At 46.3% G+C, this 17273-nt stretch overlaps 2 protein-coding genes across 2 annotated transcripts in view; both read left to right on the top strand.

The window, feature by feature from the left end:
• The window catches only part of TMX4 (thioredoxin related transmembrane protein 4), a 21705-nt gene extending 21449 nt beyond the window's left edge, over positions 1–256 (top strand). Inside the window, exon 9 of the transcript XR_003529362.1 lies at positions 123–256. The gene's annotated coding sequence lies outside the window, so the exon portion shown is untranslated. The remainder of the gene's footprint in view (positions 1–122) is intronic.
• Positions 257–2527: 2271 nt separating this feature from the next.
• Positions 2528–17273, top strand: part of HAO1 (hydroxyacid oxidase 1) — a 19304-nt gene continuing 4558 nt past the window's right edge. Inside the window, exons 1-4 of the mRNA XM_027653725.1 lie at positions 2528–2767; positions 7454–7605; positions 14404–14659; positions 17061–17236. Coding sequence (XP_027509526.1) covers positions 2631–2767; positions 7454–7605; positions 14404–14659; positions 17061–17236 — 721 coding nt within the window. The 5' untranslated portion in view covers positions 2528–2630. The remainder of the gene's footprint in view (positions 2768–7453; positions 7606–14403; positions 14660–17060; positions 17237–17273) is intronic.

Here is a 17273-nt window from a genome sequence, read left to right as displayed (position 1 = left end):
GCAATAATTTGGCAATAATTTGGCAATAATTTGGCAATAATTTGGCATTTGGAGACCAGCAGGATGTGGTCCAGGATGAAGGTACAGAGCTAAATGGCCCATCCTCAGGTTGTGTCTCGCAGCAGGCAGAGCTGAAGGAATGGTCCATAGGGACAGCTGTGCCAGAGAGATGAGGGGCTACCAGGAATCATCACTGCAAACTACTTGGATGATGTGAACAACTCTGGGAACCAGTGCATGGATTCATTCTCTTCAGGTGAGTTCCCTGAGCTGCCTTTCCCTGGGAACACAGCAGCTGCAGGGCTCGGGGGATTTACCATTCCCTTTGGTTTACTTCTTTTCCTTTACATCCATTTCCTGCTGTAAAGTGGAAGCTGGAATGGTGTCAAATGAAGCCTTGTGAGCGTTTTGTTGGTTTGCTGTTCCATCAGCTGCTTCTCCTTCTGTTTTGCGGGAGTATGAAATTTTCTCCATGAAAACAGCTCGTGGGATCCTACAGCCAAAATCTGATCCGGCTCTGGAAGTTATTATTCACAATCAGACAAACCTAAGCTCTAGTTCTGTAGAGGAAATATGAAGATACTCTGATGGCTGAACTAAAGGGGTAGAAAAGTGTGAGTTTCTACCTTGGAATTTTGAACTGCACCTTGGAATTTTGAGCTGGACCAGTGGTAACTCCCAGCTCCTGGGAATGGGCCTGCTGAGGAGTGTGTGCCTCCTCCTGGGAGCTGATCACACTGCAGGGAACACTTGTTTTAATCCAGCATCTTCATTCCTTTCCCAGTGGGAAAACACCTAAAAAACCTCTCTGTGCTTTACTTTTGCTTTGTCTTTCCTGAGGAGAAAGGAAAACTCTGGATTTAAACACACAGGGAACAAGTGGGAATTTGTGTCAGTGCCACATAAGGAAGTGGAAAAAATCACCCTTGACAAGGGCACTTTTTATGTCACTGTGTGGTTGGGGAGGCAAAACTGGCACCGAGAACCTCTTTGTAGACCTGCCCTGGGTTGGTTTCCTTGTGCACTGTTATCCAGCTCCTCCCAGGAGAACTGGCCCTCTGCCCCATGCCCCAGTCTCCTGCCATCCCAGCAGTCCCCAGACTGCCCCAAAATAGGCATCCAGGGACCTGTTCCAGCCACCTGCTCACTGTCTGTGCTGAGTGGCCAAGGGACTGTCCCCATCCCTGCAGCCTCCATCAGTTTTGACTCCCATGCTGGAGTTGCTGGGATAAAAAACCCCCCAAATATTTCCTGCTGGTTCTTCTGATGGACTTGGAGGGATCTAAAGAAATGTCAGTCCAGCTCTGATTGGTGTGAGAGACTGTCTGAAAACAATCCAGGAAATAGGGGTTTTCTGGCTTTATTTTGGAGAAATTCACAAGTGTTCACGGGGAATCTGGAAGCCAAAATGAGTGTTTACTTATGTGGCTTGATAAAACAGCTTTGCACAACAGTCTTGATGGCTTGAACACTGAAATATTTGAATTATATGCTGCAGTTACCTTTGCCAGTTAATCTTTACTGCAGTTAACTGGAGCGAGAAAATCCCAGCTGGCTCATCCTTCCCCTATGGAATATTTTATGTGTCAATGGGAGACAGTTGGCATCTCTGTGATCCTGCAGCAGGACACAGTTTCAGTCAGATGCTGATCCTTTGCTCCAAGGTTAAAGGTCAGCTGATGCCTCATTAAAGCAGCTGGAGGAACCCTCATCCAGAGAGATTCATTAAAACAAGGAGCCAATTACTTGGCAGGAAGCTGCGTGTGTTGGTGAGACACTGGCATTAAATTCCATGTTTGGGGACTTCAGAAACTTTTGCAACAGTCCAACATTAAAAGCTTGTCAATTCACTAAGTTGGGATTCATCTACACGTGTTAAAATGTTCAGCTGTCGTGCCACTGTCTCGTGCTCCAGGATAAACACCCCTTTTTAGCACAGATGCTGCAAACTTTAAATAAATGCAAGCAGACAGGTCTCCCAGCTTTGTTCTGGGAGCACAGAGCAGTGCCAAGGTTAAACCAGTCTGCATTTCAGTTCTTCCTGACGCTCATCTGTGGGTAAAGGCCTTGTGCTGTAATTGTGTGGATATTGATATTAATTTGCAGTGCACAGCTGGAAAACTGAATTATACACACACTTGGAAGTTTCCCTTGACAAACAACTACCATAAACCCGTTGCAAACCATGTCTGTTTGTTAAAATTTAGGTCAGGATTTGATCAAGAAATCTTTAACAAATTTAGAAATCATCTAAACCAAGGTTTTGCTTTTAGAGTGTAAACAGACTTTCAGGTTTATCTCATGGATGTTTTGGATGATGAACATGTCCATGAGGGACTGTACACTCCTGTTATTGCAGGTTTAACTACCTATTTCTTTCTTTGCTTATTCTTTTTTAATTTTTACTGTCCTTTTTTCCATTCTGTTCTAGGTTGGCCTTGACCACATGGAATAAAACACAGTGCTGAAGTCCAGCGTGACACAAGAAGTTGGTGTATTTATTTTTCTTTTTTTTGAAATGTAGGTAAATTGAATCCTGATGAGGTCCCGTATTAATGATTTACAGACAAAAACCTAGAGCTTAAAAGAGAGGGAAGTGGCAATAAACTGACCCCGTGGGATCTGCAGCCATGTCTGGAAAGCCAGTGTGCATTGGTGATTTTGAGGAGTATGCTAAAACCTTCCTCCCCAAATCCGTGTACGATTATTACCGGTCCGGGGCGGATGACCAGGAAACACTGGCAGAAAATGTGGCAGCATTTTCCAGGTAGGAGGGTGATTGAAGGCTGGGGTGGGAGGTAGGGGGTGTGAGTTCTGCTTTAGTACTGTGTGTGGTGCAATTTTAGATTTTTCCTTGTGAACAAAACTCAGTTTTTCTGCAACTTTTTTTTTTTTAGCAAGAAGAGTCTCAAATCACTGATTTTCAGAACCATTGTCTCTCCCCTCTCACTCCTCCACCCAACACTTTCTGTCAAAAATCCATCCCTAAAATCCATTAGCACCTTTTTAGCTTTCCCTGCATTTTGGTTCTTTTTTTACCAGGAATTCTCTAGACCCTTCAGCTCCAATATTTAATCAGCCAGTGAGCTGCTGGGACAGCTGCTGATGTCCCTTGCCTTGGGGTGCTGTGCTGGTGCAGGCATTTAACCCCTGCACTTCCCTTTGCTAATCTCTAAAGGCTTTGTCTTTAATCCTCCTGAGTCTAACAAACCAAAACAAGATTTTTCTGATTTATCTTCAGTCTTTCTTCTTCCCCACTCTGCTTTCCTGCTTAGAGCAGGAGTTCTACTCACTGCTCCAGTTGCTTTTCTGTAGGCTGTGAGCAGCTCAGCTGGAAATCCCATACGAGCTGAAGGCTGTAGGAAATGTAGCGATAGTTCAGCAGGATCTCAAAGGCCAGATGGCAGGAATGGGCTCAGAACCTTCATTTTAAGGACACAGAGAGAAAAGCCTTATAATGTCAAGAGAAGAAAACTCACCTCTACTGTGGCTACTTCTTCCAGAGCTTGCTCATGCAGAAGCCATCATCCCAGGCTGGAGTTTCCCTCCTCAAACACAAGCCAAAGAGTTGCCCTGAGGGGTAACTAGGAGCAGGAGGGGGTGTAGCAGTGCTCACCTGAGCTTTATTTTATCTTTCTTGATGCTTCCAGATGCTCTGATGCTACCTGCCCTCGTAAAACCAAAATGAGACATTAAGGAAAGGACACTCAAAGGAAGGACTGGGAGGCCATAAACTGTGGGGGTAGTGAACGTTTTACTTGTGACTGCAGGAGCTAATCATGATTAAATTGGGTCTAAACCTTCCAGAGACAGGCTGACAAAGACCTGGGTATGTCCCTTACTGTGTTGGCATTAGCAGGGCTGGATGGTGGAGGTGAGATAAGGGATCTGAAGCTGCTTTCCACGGCAGGGATTGATTCCTGTGATGAAAAAATCCTATTTTCTTACTACATGGGATGCTGCCATTGACAGTCATGATGCCGTGTTTGCAACCCATCTCTAAAAGGTAGAAACTGCTATAAAGGCTTCATAATATTTTGATTTTAAAGTCCTGTTTGACATGAACAACGTATAAAATCTGTCTTTTTCCCATGGATGCTGTCAGGAGGAGCATGGCCTACCCCTTATGGATGCAGGACAGCTGCTCACTCTGCTCCTCACACAGCCCTGCTGTGTCTCTGAGTGTGTTTTTTCTGCCTGTTCCTGAGTCCAGCTTGAGGGTCAATATAAAGTAAGATGGACTTTACACCCCCGAGTCACAGAGATCACAAAGTAAGATGATTTTTCTGAAAGATATGAGTAAGTTCAGCTTTGTTTCCCATCGATCTCCCCTGTCAGAAGCTCGGCTGCAGGTTCAGCCTGATTCAAAATGTTTGCAGTTTATTGAAATATTTATAGATACCCAGTATCACCACAGGATGGAGGAATAAATAGATTGTTATTAAGGACTAATATAATTACTATTAAGGAGTAAGCTTAGATCCCACAATACCTCTGGAATACCACCTGGAATTTTTGGAGCAGCACAGTTGATACTCATTAGGTTATAAAATGAACGTCTTGGCTTTTTGACAGCTCAGGAGCTTCAAGTACTTTGTGTAATCAGGTGCCAGAGTATAAACTGTCTCCACAAGGCCAGTGTTTAAGGTGAGGTTAAAGCCAGGTACGGCCACTCTCTGCCAGCTTCCAGTTCCTCTGGGACTGAGGGGAGAACAGGAACTCTGGTGTTGACATCAGTGTGGTCCTGCCGAGGCCAGATGAGTATTTTTTGTTCCTGGTTCTCAAGCGAGGCATTAAGGCCAGGCAGGATGATTTGGGATGTCAGAGCAGATGTTAGTCCCTGTGTCGCCTTGCTGCCTTTGCCGTGTGTTCCCTCTGTATCCCGGAATGCCGAGTGCCCTCCCAGCCCTGTGCCAGTTAAAGCCACTCTCCAGCTGTCGAGGAACCAAGGAGCCTCAATGGAGAATGGATTTCTGTGGCAAGATCGGGACATCTTTAGCTTGATGGCATTCAGGAAATCAATCTGGAATCTCCCCCTTTGGCATTTTAAGGAAGGAGGGCATTGGTGTGTCCAGGAACAGGCTCCTGCTAATCCGAGGAATCCCCGGCAGCCTCTGGAGAAGCTGCCTTGTTTTGTCCCGTGCAAGGAACAGCAGCTGCTGCTTCATCAGTGACAGCATCGATGTGGGTTTTCTGCAAACCTCATAGCAATGAAAGGCACTAAAATGGGCACATAAGGAATTTAAATATTGGTTAAAAAAGCGAGGCTGCCGTGTCTTTCACCTCGGGTTCAGAGCCCTGCGAAAAGAGTGTGGATGGAAAGACACCCTGGGAGGGAAGATTGCTTTCCCTCAAGGAAAAGCAGCTCCTGGTTTGCCTGGCACAGCACCAGCCCCTGCCCCTTCTGATGGAAGAGGAGCTGTAGGGAGAGATTAAGGCAGCGAATCGGGTTGGGATGGAGACTTTTTCTGAACTGTGAGTCCTTTCCCAAAGAGCCCTGCTGCACAAGGGGATTATTTGGGATGAGCTCTGAAGGGAAGCAAGAAGAGCTGCTTGAAAATGTGTTACAGTTTGAAAACATCAACATTTTTCACAGCTGAAAGCAGTGAGAGCTTCCCTCTTACCCCTCTGCAAGATAATTTGAAACTGGAAATTTTTTAGCTTGGAGAAAAAAGGAAAACCCCCCAAAAGATTAATCCCCCTCCTTCTCTTTAATCCTTCCCTCAAAACAGCTTCTAGCTGAAGTTGCCCAAAGCAGCAGTGCTTGCTGCCTTCCCCACTGTGGCATCTCCCACTTCCAGCTGGGAAGAAGGATGTGCTCACTCTGTTGCTGATTGCAGCACATGAGAATGGACTTGGCTGGAAAAAGATGTGGGTGATGAGGAGATGAAGAATTTAAAAGAAAAACCCAAGCTTATTACAAAATATCCAGGAAATGTTTTCACTGAAAAACCTGGAGGAAGCAGGTGGTGTGTGGCAGCTGAATGAACATGTGCTCTGGTGGTGACTGGGAAATAAATACTACTTGTGGGTTTTCCTTGCTGCTGTTAGGGGCTTGTCTAGAAAATGCCTGGCTTTGAGTGTCCATCAGACTTCCAACTGGAAACACCCATGTTTCCACGGTAAGATCAGATTTTGTTAAAAGAAGTAGTGATGTTGGTATTTTTGTGGGACCCAATACATAGTCAGGGTGTTGATGGAGAGGTATCGCTGCCTGGAACTGCATCATTTTCCTTGCACACACTGCTGGGAGGATTTTTGCTCCTTCTCTTCCTTTTCCCAGCTAAAAGCACTCCAGGAATGTTGTGCCTCAGGACTGAGCCTCACAGGTGGGTTTGGAGATGGCAGTGGCTTGTACCAGGTAACAAGGAGAAACCAGGAGGCTGGGGAAGAGGGAGATGCTCCACATCCTTTATGCTTCTTACTGTCTAAATGAGCAAGGTTATGAAAGGATTTCTGCCTTAAAGCTGAGTGGAATCCTTCAGAATGAGGATTAGGAAAAAAAGGAGGAGGAAAAAAAAGTCATATTTTTTTTGTCCCACCCTCAGTCCATCCTCCCCTGAAAAATAACAGACTGATACAATGGCATGAAAACAAGTCCGAGGACACACTTGCCGTGTGTGTCTTGGCACTGAGCAGCACAGCTGACTCCCCGTGGCCACACAGCTCCTTCCAAGCATCACAACTGTCCTCCTCCTCCCTGGAGAGCGTTTCCTGGAGAACTGGCAGGGCCCCGTGCTCCAGGACTTGAGGACGGTGGGTCTCATCCTGGCTCTGTCCCAGGCTCCTCAGGGAAATGTCTCTTGATCTTTCTATAAAATACACAAGACTTTGTCTTGTCTCTTTTTCACTGACTTGCCAGTTTAATATGCAAGCTCAAACTCACCCCTCCTCGCTGTTGGAGGGTTACAATGGCTCTGGTTCTCTCTCCATGCTGAGAATTACAATATTATCAGTCAGAGCAGTTAGTCAGGTTCAGCAGTACCAGAGCTTAAGCTTTTAATTCTTTTCTGTAATTGAAATCCAGTGGCCATCGGAGCCCTTTCGGAGGGAGGGAGGCCTCAATGAGAGGCTGGTGCTTGCAGAGAGGCTTTGGCCCGTGTGAGAGGCAGCCCCTGCTATCGCACCCCCTCTTGTGGCTTCTGGTGACGCTGGCAGTGCTGTGACATCGCCTGGATGGCGGGGGAAAGTCCCGTTTCACGGGCGTCCCCAGGAATGCAGCCCCGTTCCTAAAGGTGTGGATGTTGTGCTGTTGAAGGCTGCAGCAGAGGGTGATTTCGGGTTCGGTGTGGTTTAGTTTGCAGCTCTGGGTGACACAGGGGGGTCCTGCTCCAGCGCCAGCACAGCTCCCACCGTGTGACAGCAGGAAAACCTGCCCTTGCCCGCTCGGAACTGTAAATATCCCCGGTGCCTCAGGCCTCCTTTAACGCTCTCCCTTTGCCCCCCGTGCCAGGTGGAAGCTGTACCCGCGGGTGCTGAGGGATGTGTCGGAGATGGACATGTCCACCTCGGTGCTGGGGCAGCGGGTCTCGGTGCCCGTGTGCGTGGCCGCCACCGCGATGCAGCGCATGGCTCACCCCGACGGGGAGACGGCCACTGCCAGAGGTGAGCGCACAGACTGCCCCCGCGGGGGGGTGGGCACGGGCAAAATCATCCTGGCCACGGATCCCAGCTTGGTTTTTTGCCGGGGGGGGGGGGGTTGAGCTGCTGCTGGTTGGTTTTTGGGTTGTTTTCCGCTGTTTGCTTTGTTTGAGCCCCGTTCCCTCCCTGTGAAACACACAAGATTGTTACACTTGTCACATGTAACACTGCAAACTGTATCTACCTATACATTCTATAAATATAACTTTATATAGAGATAGTCACAGCACCAGTCTTCCTCTTAGAGAATTGCTTCTGGAAATTCAGAAGCCTTTGCTTTTCTGGGAAAAATCCTTGCTTTGAAGAGAGAACATCCCAGGGAGATAAGGGCCCCTCTGGGCTAGAAGCTGCACAGAGATTTTGCCAGCACAGAGGCTGCACCTAAAAGGCTGTGAGAAATGAGGCATTAACCAGAACTGAGATGGCAAACTTGTTTCCTACTCCTTTCACCCAAGCTGCAGAATGACATGAAAACTGAGGAGGAGGTTTGGGCTGTGCATTTCAGTGCCCTGGCACTGAATGAAAAAGGCTACAAAACTTAAATAAGTGATATTTGAAAAAAAATAAATCCCCTACATGGTTGATTTATTCCTCTAACAGTGTTTCCATGCCCAGTGCAGCAAATACCAGTGTGAAGGGAGTCTGAGGACCATCCCTGCAGTGGGAGCTGGTCTCAGTTCTCAATAAGAAGCTGCATCAGGGTCGCAGCACAACTCCAGCAACCATCTCTGTAAAAGCAGATTTCTCTAATTTTGTACCGTGTTTGGGGCCACTCTTTCTTCCCTTCCCAAGAGATTTACTGGCAGCCAGTGCTTTTATGGCTGTTGTATGTGCCGGTGCTTTCCACGCGATGGAGCTCCAACACCTCGAATGGGTTTGGGAAGGGCCGGTGAGAGCCTTGGTGCTGTCCTGTCCTTTGGCAGCTCCTGTGGATTAACTCCGGGCCAGGTTGTGCTGGGGGGAAACTCTGAAGCGTTAAACTGTTAAGTGCAAACCTATTAATGCAATGGGGAGGGTAAGATTTGAAACACACAAAACTCAGGATGTTTCTTAGCAAAAATTCCCACTGATTCTGTATCCTGGCCACATTTTAAGGCATAAATCCATAATGGCATGCCAAGTCAAGGGGTACAGCAAGGCTGAGTACCAGGGCTGAGTTATGGTTGTGGTAATAACTTAATTCTGGAATTTCCTGATTTTTGTGCACTTACTTTTGTGCGCTTTTCAAACTTTTAACACATGATTATTGCATTTAATGTCCTTGGGTTTTCGAGCTGGGGGAGCTCAGTGGTTGGAATATGTGATCCAGTAAACACATCCATTGGAGCCGGGGAGTTTTTCGTTGCTTTCAGAGGAGAGCATAATTAAAATCACACCCTCTGTATTGCATTGGTGTTTGGGGGAGAGGAAAATATGGCTTTGGTTTCGTGCTGTTAGAGGTGGGGCGGGGCATTCAGTGCCAGGCTCTTGGTTTGACCTTATAAGATGACAGGAATTAGCTCAGTAAAGTGTAAGTTTGGCTTAAAGGCTCCCTTCAACCTCACAACCCCTCACTTAGGGCTTGCCAGGCTTTTGGGGGCTGCTGCTCCCCCAGGGATGCTCTCCTGCACTGACCCAGCTGCACCTTCCCAAGACAGGGCCTTAAACACCCTTCAGTGGCAGTTCTGCTTCATTAGCAAAGGATCTTTTAAGGAAAAACTTCCAATTGCCATTTTAAAAGTTGCTGGTGACAGGCCAGCCAGCACAATGGAAGATATTCCAAAGGTTAACTAACCCCACTCTGAGTGGGGTCAATCATGGTCAAAACTTGCACAGCCTCAATTCCAGGTATTGGGTTTACTTATATTTCTGTTAGCTAGAATTAAAAAAAATAAATAAATTTTTTTTAAAATGCCCATGTAGGCTGTGATAATGTTATTCCTCAGTTTTCTTTGACATATCTAAATGCCAGGAGTCCTTCCTTATAGAGAAAGATTTCTTGTCCTTGAAACAATTTCACACACCTTGGCACTTGTCCCAGTTCTTCCAGGTCTTCCTTCAAGTATATTCCCTGGCATTTTAGTTGTAGCTCATCAGTATATAGGGCAGTTTTCCAAAGAATGGATTTTCTGTTCAGTAGAAACTGAAAAATTGGGAGGAAAATTGTTTTGGATTAACTGAAATGTTTCATTTGATCCAAAACACAATGTTTTATTTCATTTTTCCTACTGGCTGATGCTTTTAGCCATAGCTCTGTTTTGAAACAAAAGTGTTAGCTCAGGAGAAAACATTTCCATTTTGAAAAGATCAACACATGACATTTTGACTTAGGTGATTTTTTTTTTTTCTCATCCTCCCCACTCCAATTTCAACCTCTTTAACTAAAAATATTTGCCAAATTGGATGAATAATCTTAGCCACCATTAAAGAGCAAAAGGTTATTCTCTAAACACTTTTCAATAGAACCCTTCTGATTCTGAGGGATTTTTCTTGCCTGTCCATCAGAGGACTTGCTGTTCCTCCGTTCCAGGACATCCCTTTGCCATCCCGACTCCACACTGTGCTTGCAAACCAACGTGCTCCCTGTGTCAACAGCACCCACCTCAAGTGCTCTGACAAAAAATCTCGGGCACCATCCAGCTCCTTAGCAAGAAATGGCAGTTTTTTGTAACCTTTAATTGATTATAAACAGATTTGTAGCATTATTTTACTGACATTTCTGTTTATATTCCTGCTTGTTCCATAAAGCTCTTACTGACCCGCTACCTTCTATTCCTGTGTTTTCACCCCGAAGCAGCGCTACAAGACTTGACTTCTCCCTGACTGGCTGAAAATCAGGCTGAGAACCTGATTTTCTTTTGGAACACTGTGCATGGCAGTTGCTCAGAGTTTTTTGTTTGCCCTCTGTGATTGTCCTCAAACCTCTCTCCGAGCTGCTGCTGACGCAGGAAGGGTTTCACCACCACCTGTGATGTGATTGCACCGTTTGCTTTGCCAAATGGAGAACACGAATATTGACTGGAAAGCTTTTTTCCCCTCTGGTTTAGCTGAGTTACTGGCAGCTCTGTCACTTCCACTAGACAGGGAGGAACACCTTTGTTCCTTTTGGCTCTTAACAGGCTGCTGCCATGCTTTTTGTTCACTCCTGGAAGGTTCCTTGTGCTCACCAGTGACTGGGAAGGAGGGATTTGGTGATCTGTTACTTTTTGTGTTCAGTCACAGTGAAAACAGCAGGATTTTGTCCTTATCTTTAACCTGTTATCTATGTATCGATCAAAAAACAGAGGTTAATTTTGAGGTGTGGCTATTCCAGAGGACAATATTCCTGTGGGACAACATGACCTGGGCTGAACTGGCCTGAGTTGACCCTGGAGACCGGCACGGTCAGGGGACTTTGTGCTGCATGTGCACACAGGCAGCCTGGCATGACAGCCCTGCCAGACCCCTTTGGACCACATCTCCTTCCCTGGAGCCTGCAGCCTTCCCGCACAGCTGACGGAATCCACCGGGGCAACAAGATGACGGGCGGCACAACTCGCACGCGGGGATTTGGGAGGGCCGGGTGAGGGAAGGCCGGGCAGGGCATCTCAGCCAAGAGTGGTTTGTCAGGAGAGCAACGTGAAGTACTTTAAACAACTCTGCTTCTCAGGAGATGCAGCTCCAAGAACCCGGCTGCTGCTCCTGAGAAATACCACCGTACCGAAAGGACAGCGTGTTGATCCCAAGGAATGTCCTCTGGCCCTTAACTTGGGGGCAGTGGATTCACTGGTGGATTCAGGGAAGAATGACTGCAGGGGAGCAGTGTGGCTGCTGGGCTTTGGAGATGCCCCTTAAAGGGAAATGAGGGGAATTTGCCCAGCTAGAGAGGAAAAAAGCAAATTTCCATTCCCATTCAAGGTAATCCTGACAAAGTATGCACCTTTGAACTGGGCTCCTCTCCAGTGTCTCCCCTGGAGTGTGTTGCCTCTGAGTTGCCCACAGGGACAAATTCCATACCCTTCCCAAACCATGTAATGAAGTGATGTCCCACCAGATGGGGAGACTGAGGTTTCAGGATGAAGAAGGGCTAGGAAAGGTCACTGCTCTGTTCTCCACTGGAACTCCCAAGTGGGTCCTGTCCCAGGGTCAGCCTTGATTTGTTGCTGTGTAAAATACTTCGGTTGAGTTCCCCAAGGATGAGGAAAGTCCTGTTTTATCAAGGTTGGTATTCCCTGGTGAAGAAGGTGTGTCCTTGCTCCTGGCCTCCCTGGGCTCTAAGTACAGGCAGGTCACAGTGGGGCTGACAAACCTGTGCCTGTTCAAGGCAGCTGTGAGGAAAAGGTTGTGAAAATCCCTTTCCTGGGCACCCCACCACGATCTGATGGCTGGAGCACCTCTGCTCTGGAGACAGGCTGGGAGAGTTGGAGTGGTTCAACCTGAAGAAAAGGCTCCAGGGAAACCTTAGAGCCCCTTCCCAGTGCCTAAAGGGGCTCCAAGAGAGCAGGAGAGGGACTTGGGACAAGAACCTGGAGTGACAGGACAAGGGAAATGGCTTCACTCTGGGGTCAGGTTTGGATCAGATATTAGGGAAAGATTCTTTACCGTTCTGTGATTCCATGAACTTCCCCAGCCTCCTGTCTGTGGCTAATTCTCTCCGAGCTGCCATGGATCCCACCAGGAGCCTGCGGGGTGTACAGGAGTGAACGTTTGCTCCGGGCAATGCTCAGGATTAAAAGAAGATCTGAGGAAAACAGAAAAACAAACTAAAAGCAGTCTGAAAAGGCATGAGGAAAGGCTGGTTTACAAAAGAGCTGATGTTTAAACTCTGGCAAATGTCACATATTGCAGCAAGAGCATCCTGTGGGAATATGGCTCTACCAGTACTGGTTTGTAACAACAAACAGAGGTATTTGCAGCACCCCAAAACTGAAATGGGAAATATGGTTGTTGGAGGAAATGAATTGCTTCTGTTTGCTTCAACTGCAGCTAAATGGGTGAGAAGTGGGAGTATATTTTTAGCAAAACCTAATTTCAGGTAGAAAAAAACCAAACCCAAACCTGGCAACGCTTCAGGACTCTGTATCTCTTGGTTTTGCAAGTCTAGAAAATTGTCAAAGTAAGTTTTAAAATGATCAAGGTGAAGCACAGATCAACCAAAACTAGAACTTGGAATTTTAAAAACATCGAAAAATTTTGTGTGTGAACTTTGGCTTGGCCTGAGCAGATCTAAAATATGGATGTTGAGCTGGTGCTTCACCAGAGAGTTGTGAACTCTGCAGGAGAGATGAGGGGAATTTTGTGAGTGTGCTTGCATGAAAATACCGTTACCCCATTTGGGATGGCTGAACTCTGGTTGAACCAAACTGCTTCGATCTGATCTTATAAAAGAGCAAAGCACTATCTTCTCTATTGCTGTGTATGATGCTAAGTTGAAAGGATATGGTGAAACATCGCGTTTTAAATCTTCTCTTCACCAGAAATATTTAATTTTTGCTTTTGCAACCGCTCTTGCGTCCGTAGGGCCGCGGAGGTAGAGTTGAGAAGGAGAGGAAGAATGGGAATAACTGGATACCTAAAGGCAGATTGAACCATAACATTTACATTTCTCCCTTATCTGATCTGAGGGTTTTGTAATTGCTGGGTTATCAACCTTCCTGCTCGTCCATGTGCTTGGGTTGGACAGAGCAAGAGGAATGTGGATCCCTTGTTTCTCAGCGTCGCCCAACGGACTTGATTTGGGAATTCACTTCTTATGGAATTTGTGGTGACCCCCCCCACCCCAGCCGATTTCAACGTGACTTTGGACATTCGTTATCTGTGGTTCTTTAGAAAGAAACCTCATTTCTTGGTACTTCACCATAAGAGGGAACTATTTTCAGGAATTTTAAGGGGAGGAACGAAACGGCTACGAAGGAGTTTTGGGTCGTTGCTGCTGTATTTCCAGTGGGGGGAAGCGCCCTGGGAGGGTGTGACCAATTTGTTTGAATAAGCTGTTCATAAGTTTCCACTCCAAGAGACCTGTAATCCTTATTTAATCAAATGTTGTCATAAAGACCACTTTTTAATTCCTCGACGGGCTGGAGGTGACGTCTTGAAACAGAGCTCCATTTACATTAAAAATATGCATTCTGCGGTAGAGCAAGAAAAATAAGGCTTTCTATAATATTTTGGAGTTTCACGGTGTGTTTTCCTTTATTTTATATTAAGTGACAGATTACTCCAAAAAGAATAAGTGCTAGATTCATAAAAATATATCTGCATGAGGTCAGCTGCTGCAGCCTGGGTTGGAAATGATCCTTGGGGAGGGTGGTTTTTGGGAGGCAAAAAGTTGGAAACCTTAAATGCATTATTTTAATTTTTTTTTTTTTTTATTTTTTTTTAGATCATTTAGAACTTTGTGTGCAGATATGTCCTTTAAATTCATATGCCAGAATTTCTGACCAGTGACACCCAGGCATTAGGGGCTTACAAGCAGGATTCCCATAGGATAATTATTGCTATGTGTTAGGCTTAGTTTGATTATGAGATGTTTGATTTCTAGTGCTGGAGCAGGGATCATCCCAAACAGTGTGCGGAGAGCAGCCGCCAAAATTTGTGGATAATCCCACAGAATAGGGCGCAGAATGCTCACAGCCCATCCCTGTTAGTAACTGCTATTAATGTAGCATTCCCTGGAATGCACTAACATTAAGGAGAGACAGTGTGTAATTACATGCACCAACATCTGCTGGCAAGCCAAGCACTCCACAGTTTGGAGAACCTCAGCCTTGGATAATCCCAAACCACACCTTTGTATTCCTGCAGCGTGCCGGGCCGTGGGGACAGGGATGATGCTGAGCTCCTGGGCCACCTCTTCCATCGAGGAGGTGGCCGCAGCAGCCCCGGGGGGCCTCCTGTGGCTGCAGCTGTACGTGTACAAGGAGCGGGAGGTGGCGGAGTCCCTGGTGAGGCGGGCGGAGCGGGCCGGCTACAGCGGCATCTTCGTGACGGCCGACACGCCCTACCTGGGCCGGCGCCTCGCCGACGTGCGCAACAAGTTCCAGCTCCCTCCAAACCTCAGGTACACCCCCTGTGGGATGTGGGGTGGGCAGCTTCAACTTTTCTTTTGCTCAAACACAGAAACACGTGGCTATAAATCTGTCTGAATTCTCCATGAGGGCAATTTCTACCCCCCACGATTCTCTATCTCGGAATTTGTGGCCTCGTTGTTGACTTCAGCACTAATTCTAATTCCTCCCCACTGCAGGGCCTGGGAAGCATTCAATTTTAACAGAGCTAAATGAGATTTTTGACCTTAAAACGGCTTTGTCAGGGCACTGATTTCCCTGGCCTTTTGCAGATATAAATTGGTAGACTGTACAGAGCACCCTGATAAAGATGTGCTGAAGTGCTGGTGCAATTTCAGCAGCCACAAGTATTAGCTGGAAGAGTATTTAATGGATGGGATATCCAGGACTTGGAGATAAAACTCTCGTGAGAATCTTGCAGGTGGGTCTGGGTAATGACTGCAGTTTGCTGTGGTGTGCGTTAAGATTATTCAGAGCACACAAATGAACACAAAAATGGAAAGAAAACATGATTAAAGGATAGGTGAAATTACTTTGGAGCAGATGAAATTGGATTTCCAGGTGAAAGCTACTTTTGAATATTATCAATGAAACTGAATTGCTCTTCCTGTGTCTCCAAAGACCGTTGTGTTATGCAATATATGTAACACGTACCAGGAGGAATCACATCCCCAGGTCTCTCTCACCTTCTATTTGAATATTATGGAAAATAAGCCATGGGATTCTGCAGTGAGTCTGATTCTCCACCTCGCAGGCAAAAAATCCTCCAGAGCTTGGGGTGTTGGCTCTCCCCCTTACACTTGTACTTGAAGCTAAAATATGACATGATGAAGGCTGACAGAGCAACCTGAACTCTGCCTCTATTTTTGTGTTGTAAAGTACAACCTTAGGAGGAAAGCAGCATAAAGAAAAAAGCCCTGGCACATCCAAGATGAAAATGTACCACACTGGGTTGTGCATGCCCCATATTGTGATTCTGCTGTAATCTGTGTTTGCCACACCATCAATACACACTGACATTTTACCTAAAAAAGAATTAAATAATTCTTTAAATAGCTTATTTTTTTATGGGCGATATAATTTTAAGGCCTGGGGTTAGAGAGTTCCTGGATGTGAGTTCAATGACCCCAAAATATTTGAGGGAAGCGATGGAGTGTTTCTGAAACACTTTGACCCCACCTGACCAAACCATACCGAGGTTTTGAGTGAACTGGATGAAATCCCATGGAATTGGAGCAATCCTTAAAGGTCCCAATTAATCTCTACAGATTTCAGGGCAGTGCTGGGCAGGGTTTTGTTGCAGGGTCGGCGGCGAAACCCTCCTAGCACGGGGCTCTTGCTCATTTATGTGATAACTTTTTCTTGGCTTCAGGTTTTCAACAAAGTTTCAAAGCAACAACAAGGTGCCATTGTGCTCTGAAACGTATGTAAGGCAACATTCATTCAAGTGTTGATCTGCTTTTCCCAGGCCAAGAAAAACAACAGTTATTTATATAATCTTATCCCTGGTTCTGTTTTTCTCTGGGTACCCCACCCTCCACAAACCAACAGCTGAAAAGCTGGATCTTGCTGGGAGCCCGCTCCTTCCTCCTTTGCTTCTGGGCCTGGAGCTGAACAGAAAAGCCATGTGAAGTGCTGCTTGTTACAGGCATGAAATCAGCAGTGAAACCAGCCAGTTTCCATGCAGAAAACCTCATGCACTTCCCAAAATGTGTAATATGAGTATTAAATAGCCCAGTGTGGTTTCTGAAGAACAGAGCAATCAGCCTCGTGTGGGATGTGGGTGTCCTAGAACCCGACTGATCTGGGGCTAAAAGCCCCAAATAATAGCTAATGTTTTCATATGAACTAATTTCCCCTCCACACACACATTTTACCAGGACACGAGCAAAAGAGACACAAGGTGAACTGGCTGGATGTTGGCCTCGTTGGACAGATGGAAATTCTGAATTCTTTGCAAGGTTTTGTGCCTATCCACCTAAGTCATGGAGCTTAACAAAACTTCCCTTCCTCCTTCTCTCCTCCCACCTACCTGATCCCCTATTCCTTTGGTAGCTGAATTCCCTGGATTTGAAAAAGAAGCAAAACCAAACCCTATTTCTTTTGCTAGAACTAGGACTGTTGCCTTAGGCCGGAGAACCTTGCACAGAATCATCACAGAAACATAGAAAGGCTTGGGTTGGAAGGACTTTAAAGATCAAATGCTTATGTTGGTTATCAAATGCTTTGTCAGCCAAAGATTTTGGCTCGCTAAGGACTGGGATCTGACATGCTGGGATTGGCTTTTTTTGCTCCTGCCCTGCAGCAGAGCAAAGTTTTATCTCACAGGTATATTGATTCGGGGCTACAGTGGACCTTTCTCAGCCTATTTTTCCATTTCTTTTGTCATTTTAGATTAAAAAACTTTCCCAGCAGTGACCAGGCGTTTTCCTCGGGGAGAGACTTTGGAGAGAACAGCGGGCTGGCCGTGTACGTGGCTGAGACCATTGATCCAGGTCTCAGCTGGGAGGACATCAAGTGGCTTCGGGGGCTCACCTCGCTGCCCATCGTGGTGAAAGGCATCCTCAGGGGTGTGTAGGTTAAGGGAATCCTCAGGGGTGTGTAGGT

This window comes from Corapipo altera, unplaced genomic scaffold (genome assembly GCF_003945725.1).
Source record: "Corapipo altera isolate COAL_440 unplaced genomic scaffold, ASM394572v1 70, whole genome shotgun sequence".
Classification (NCBI taxonomy): Eukaryota; Metazoa; Chordata; class Aves; order Passeriformes; family Pipridae; genus Corapipo; species Corapipo altera.
Note: the sequence above shows the minus strand (reverse complement) of the source record. Positions and strands in the feature narration are given on the sequence as shown.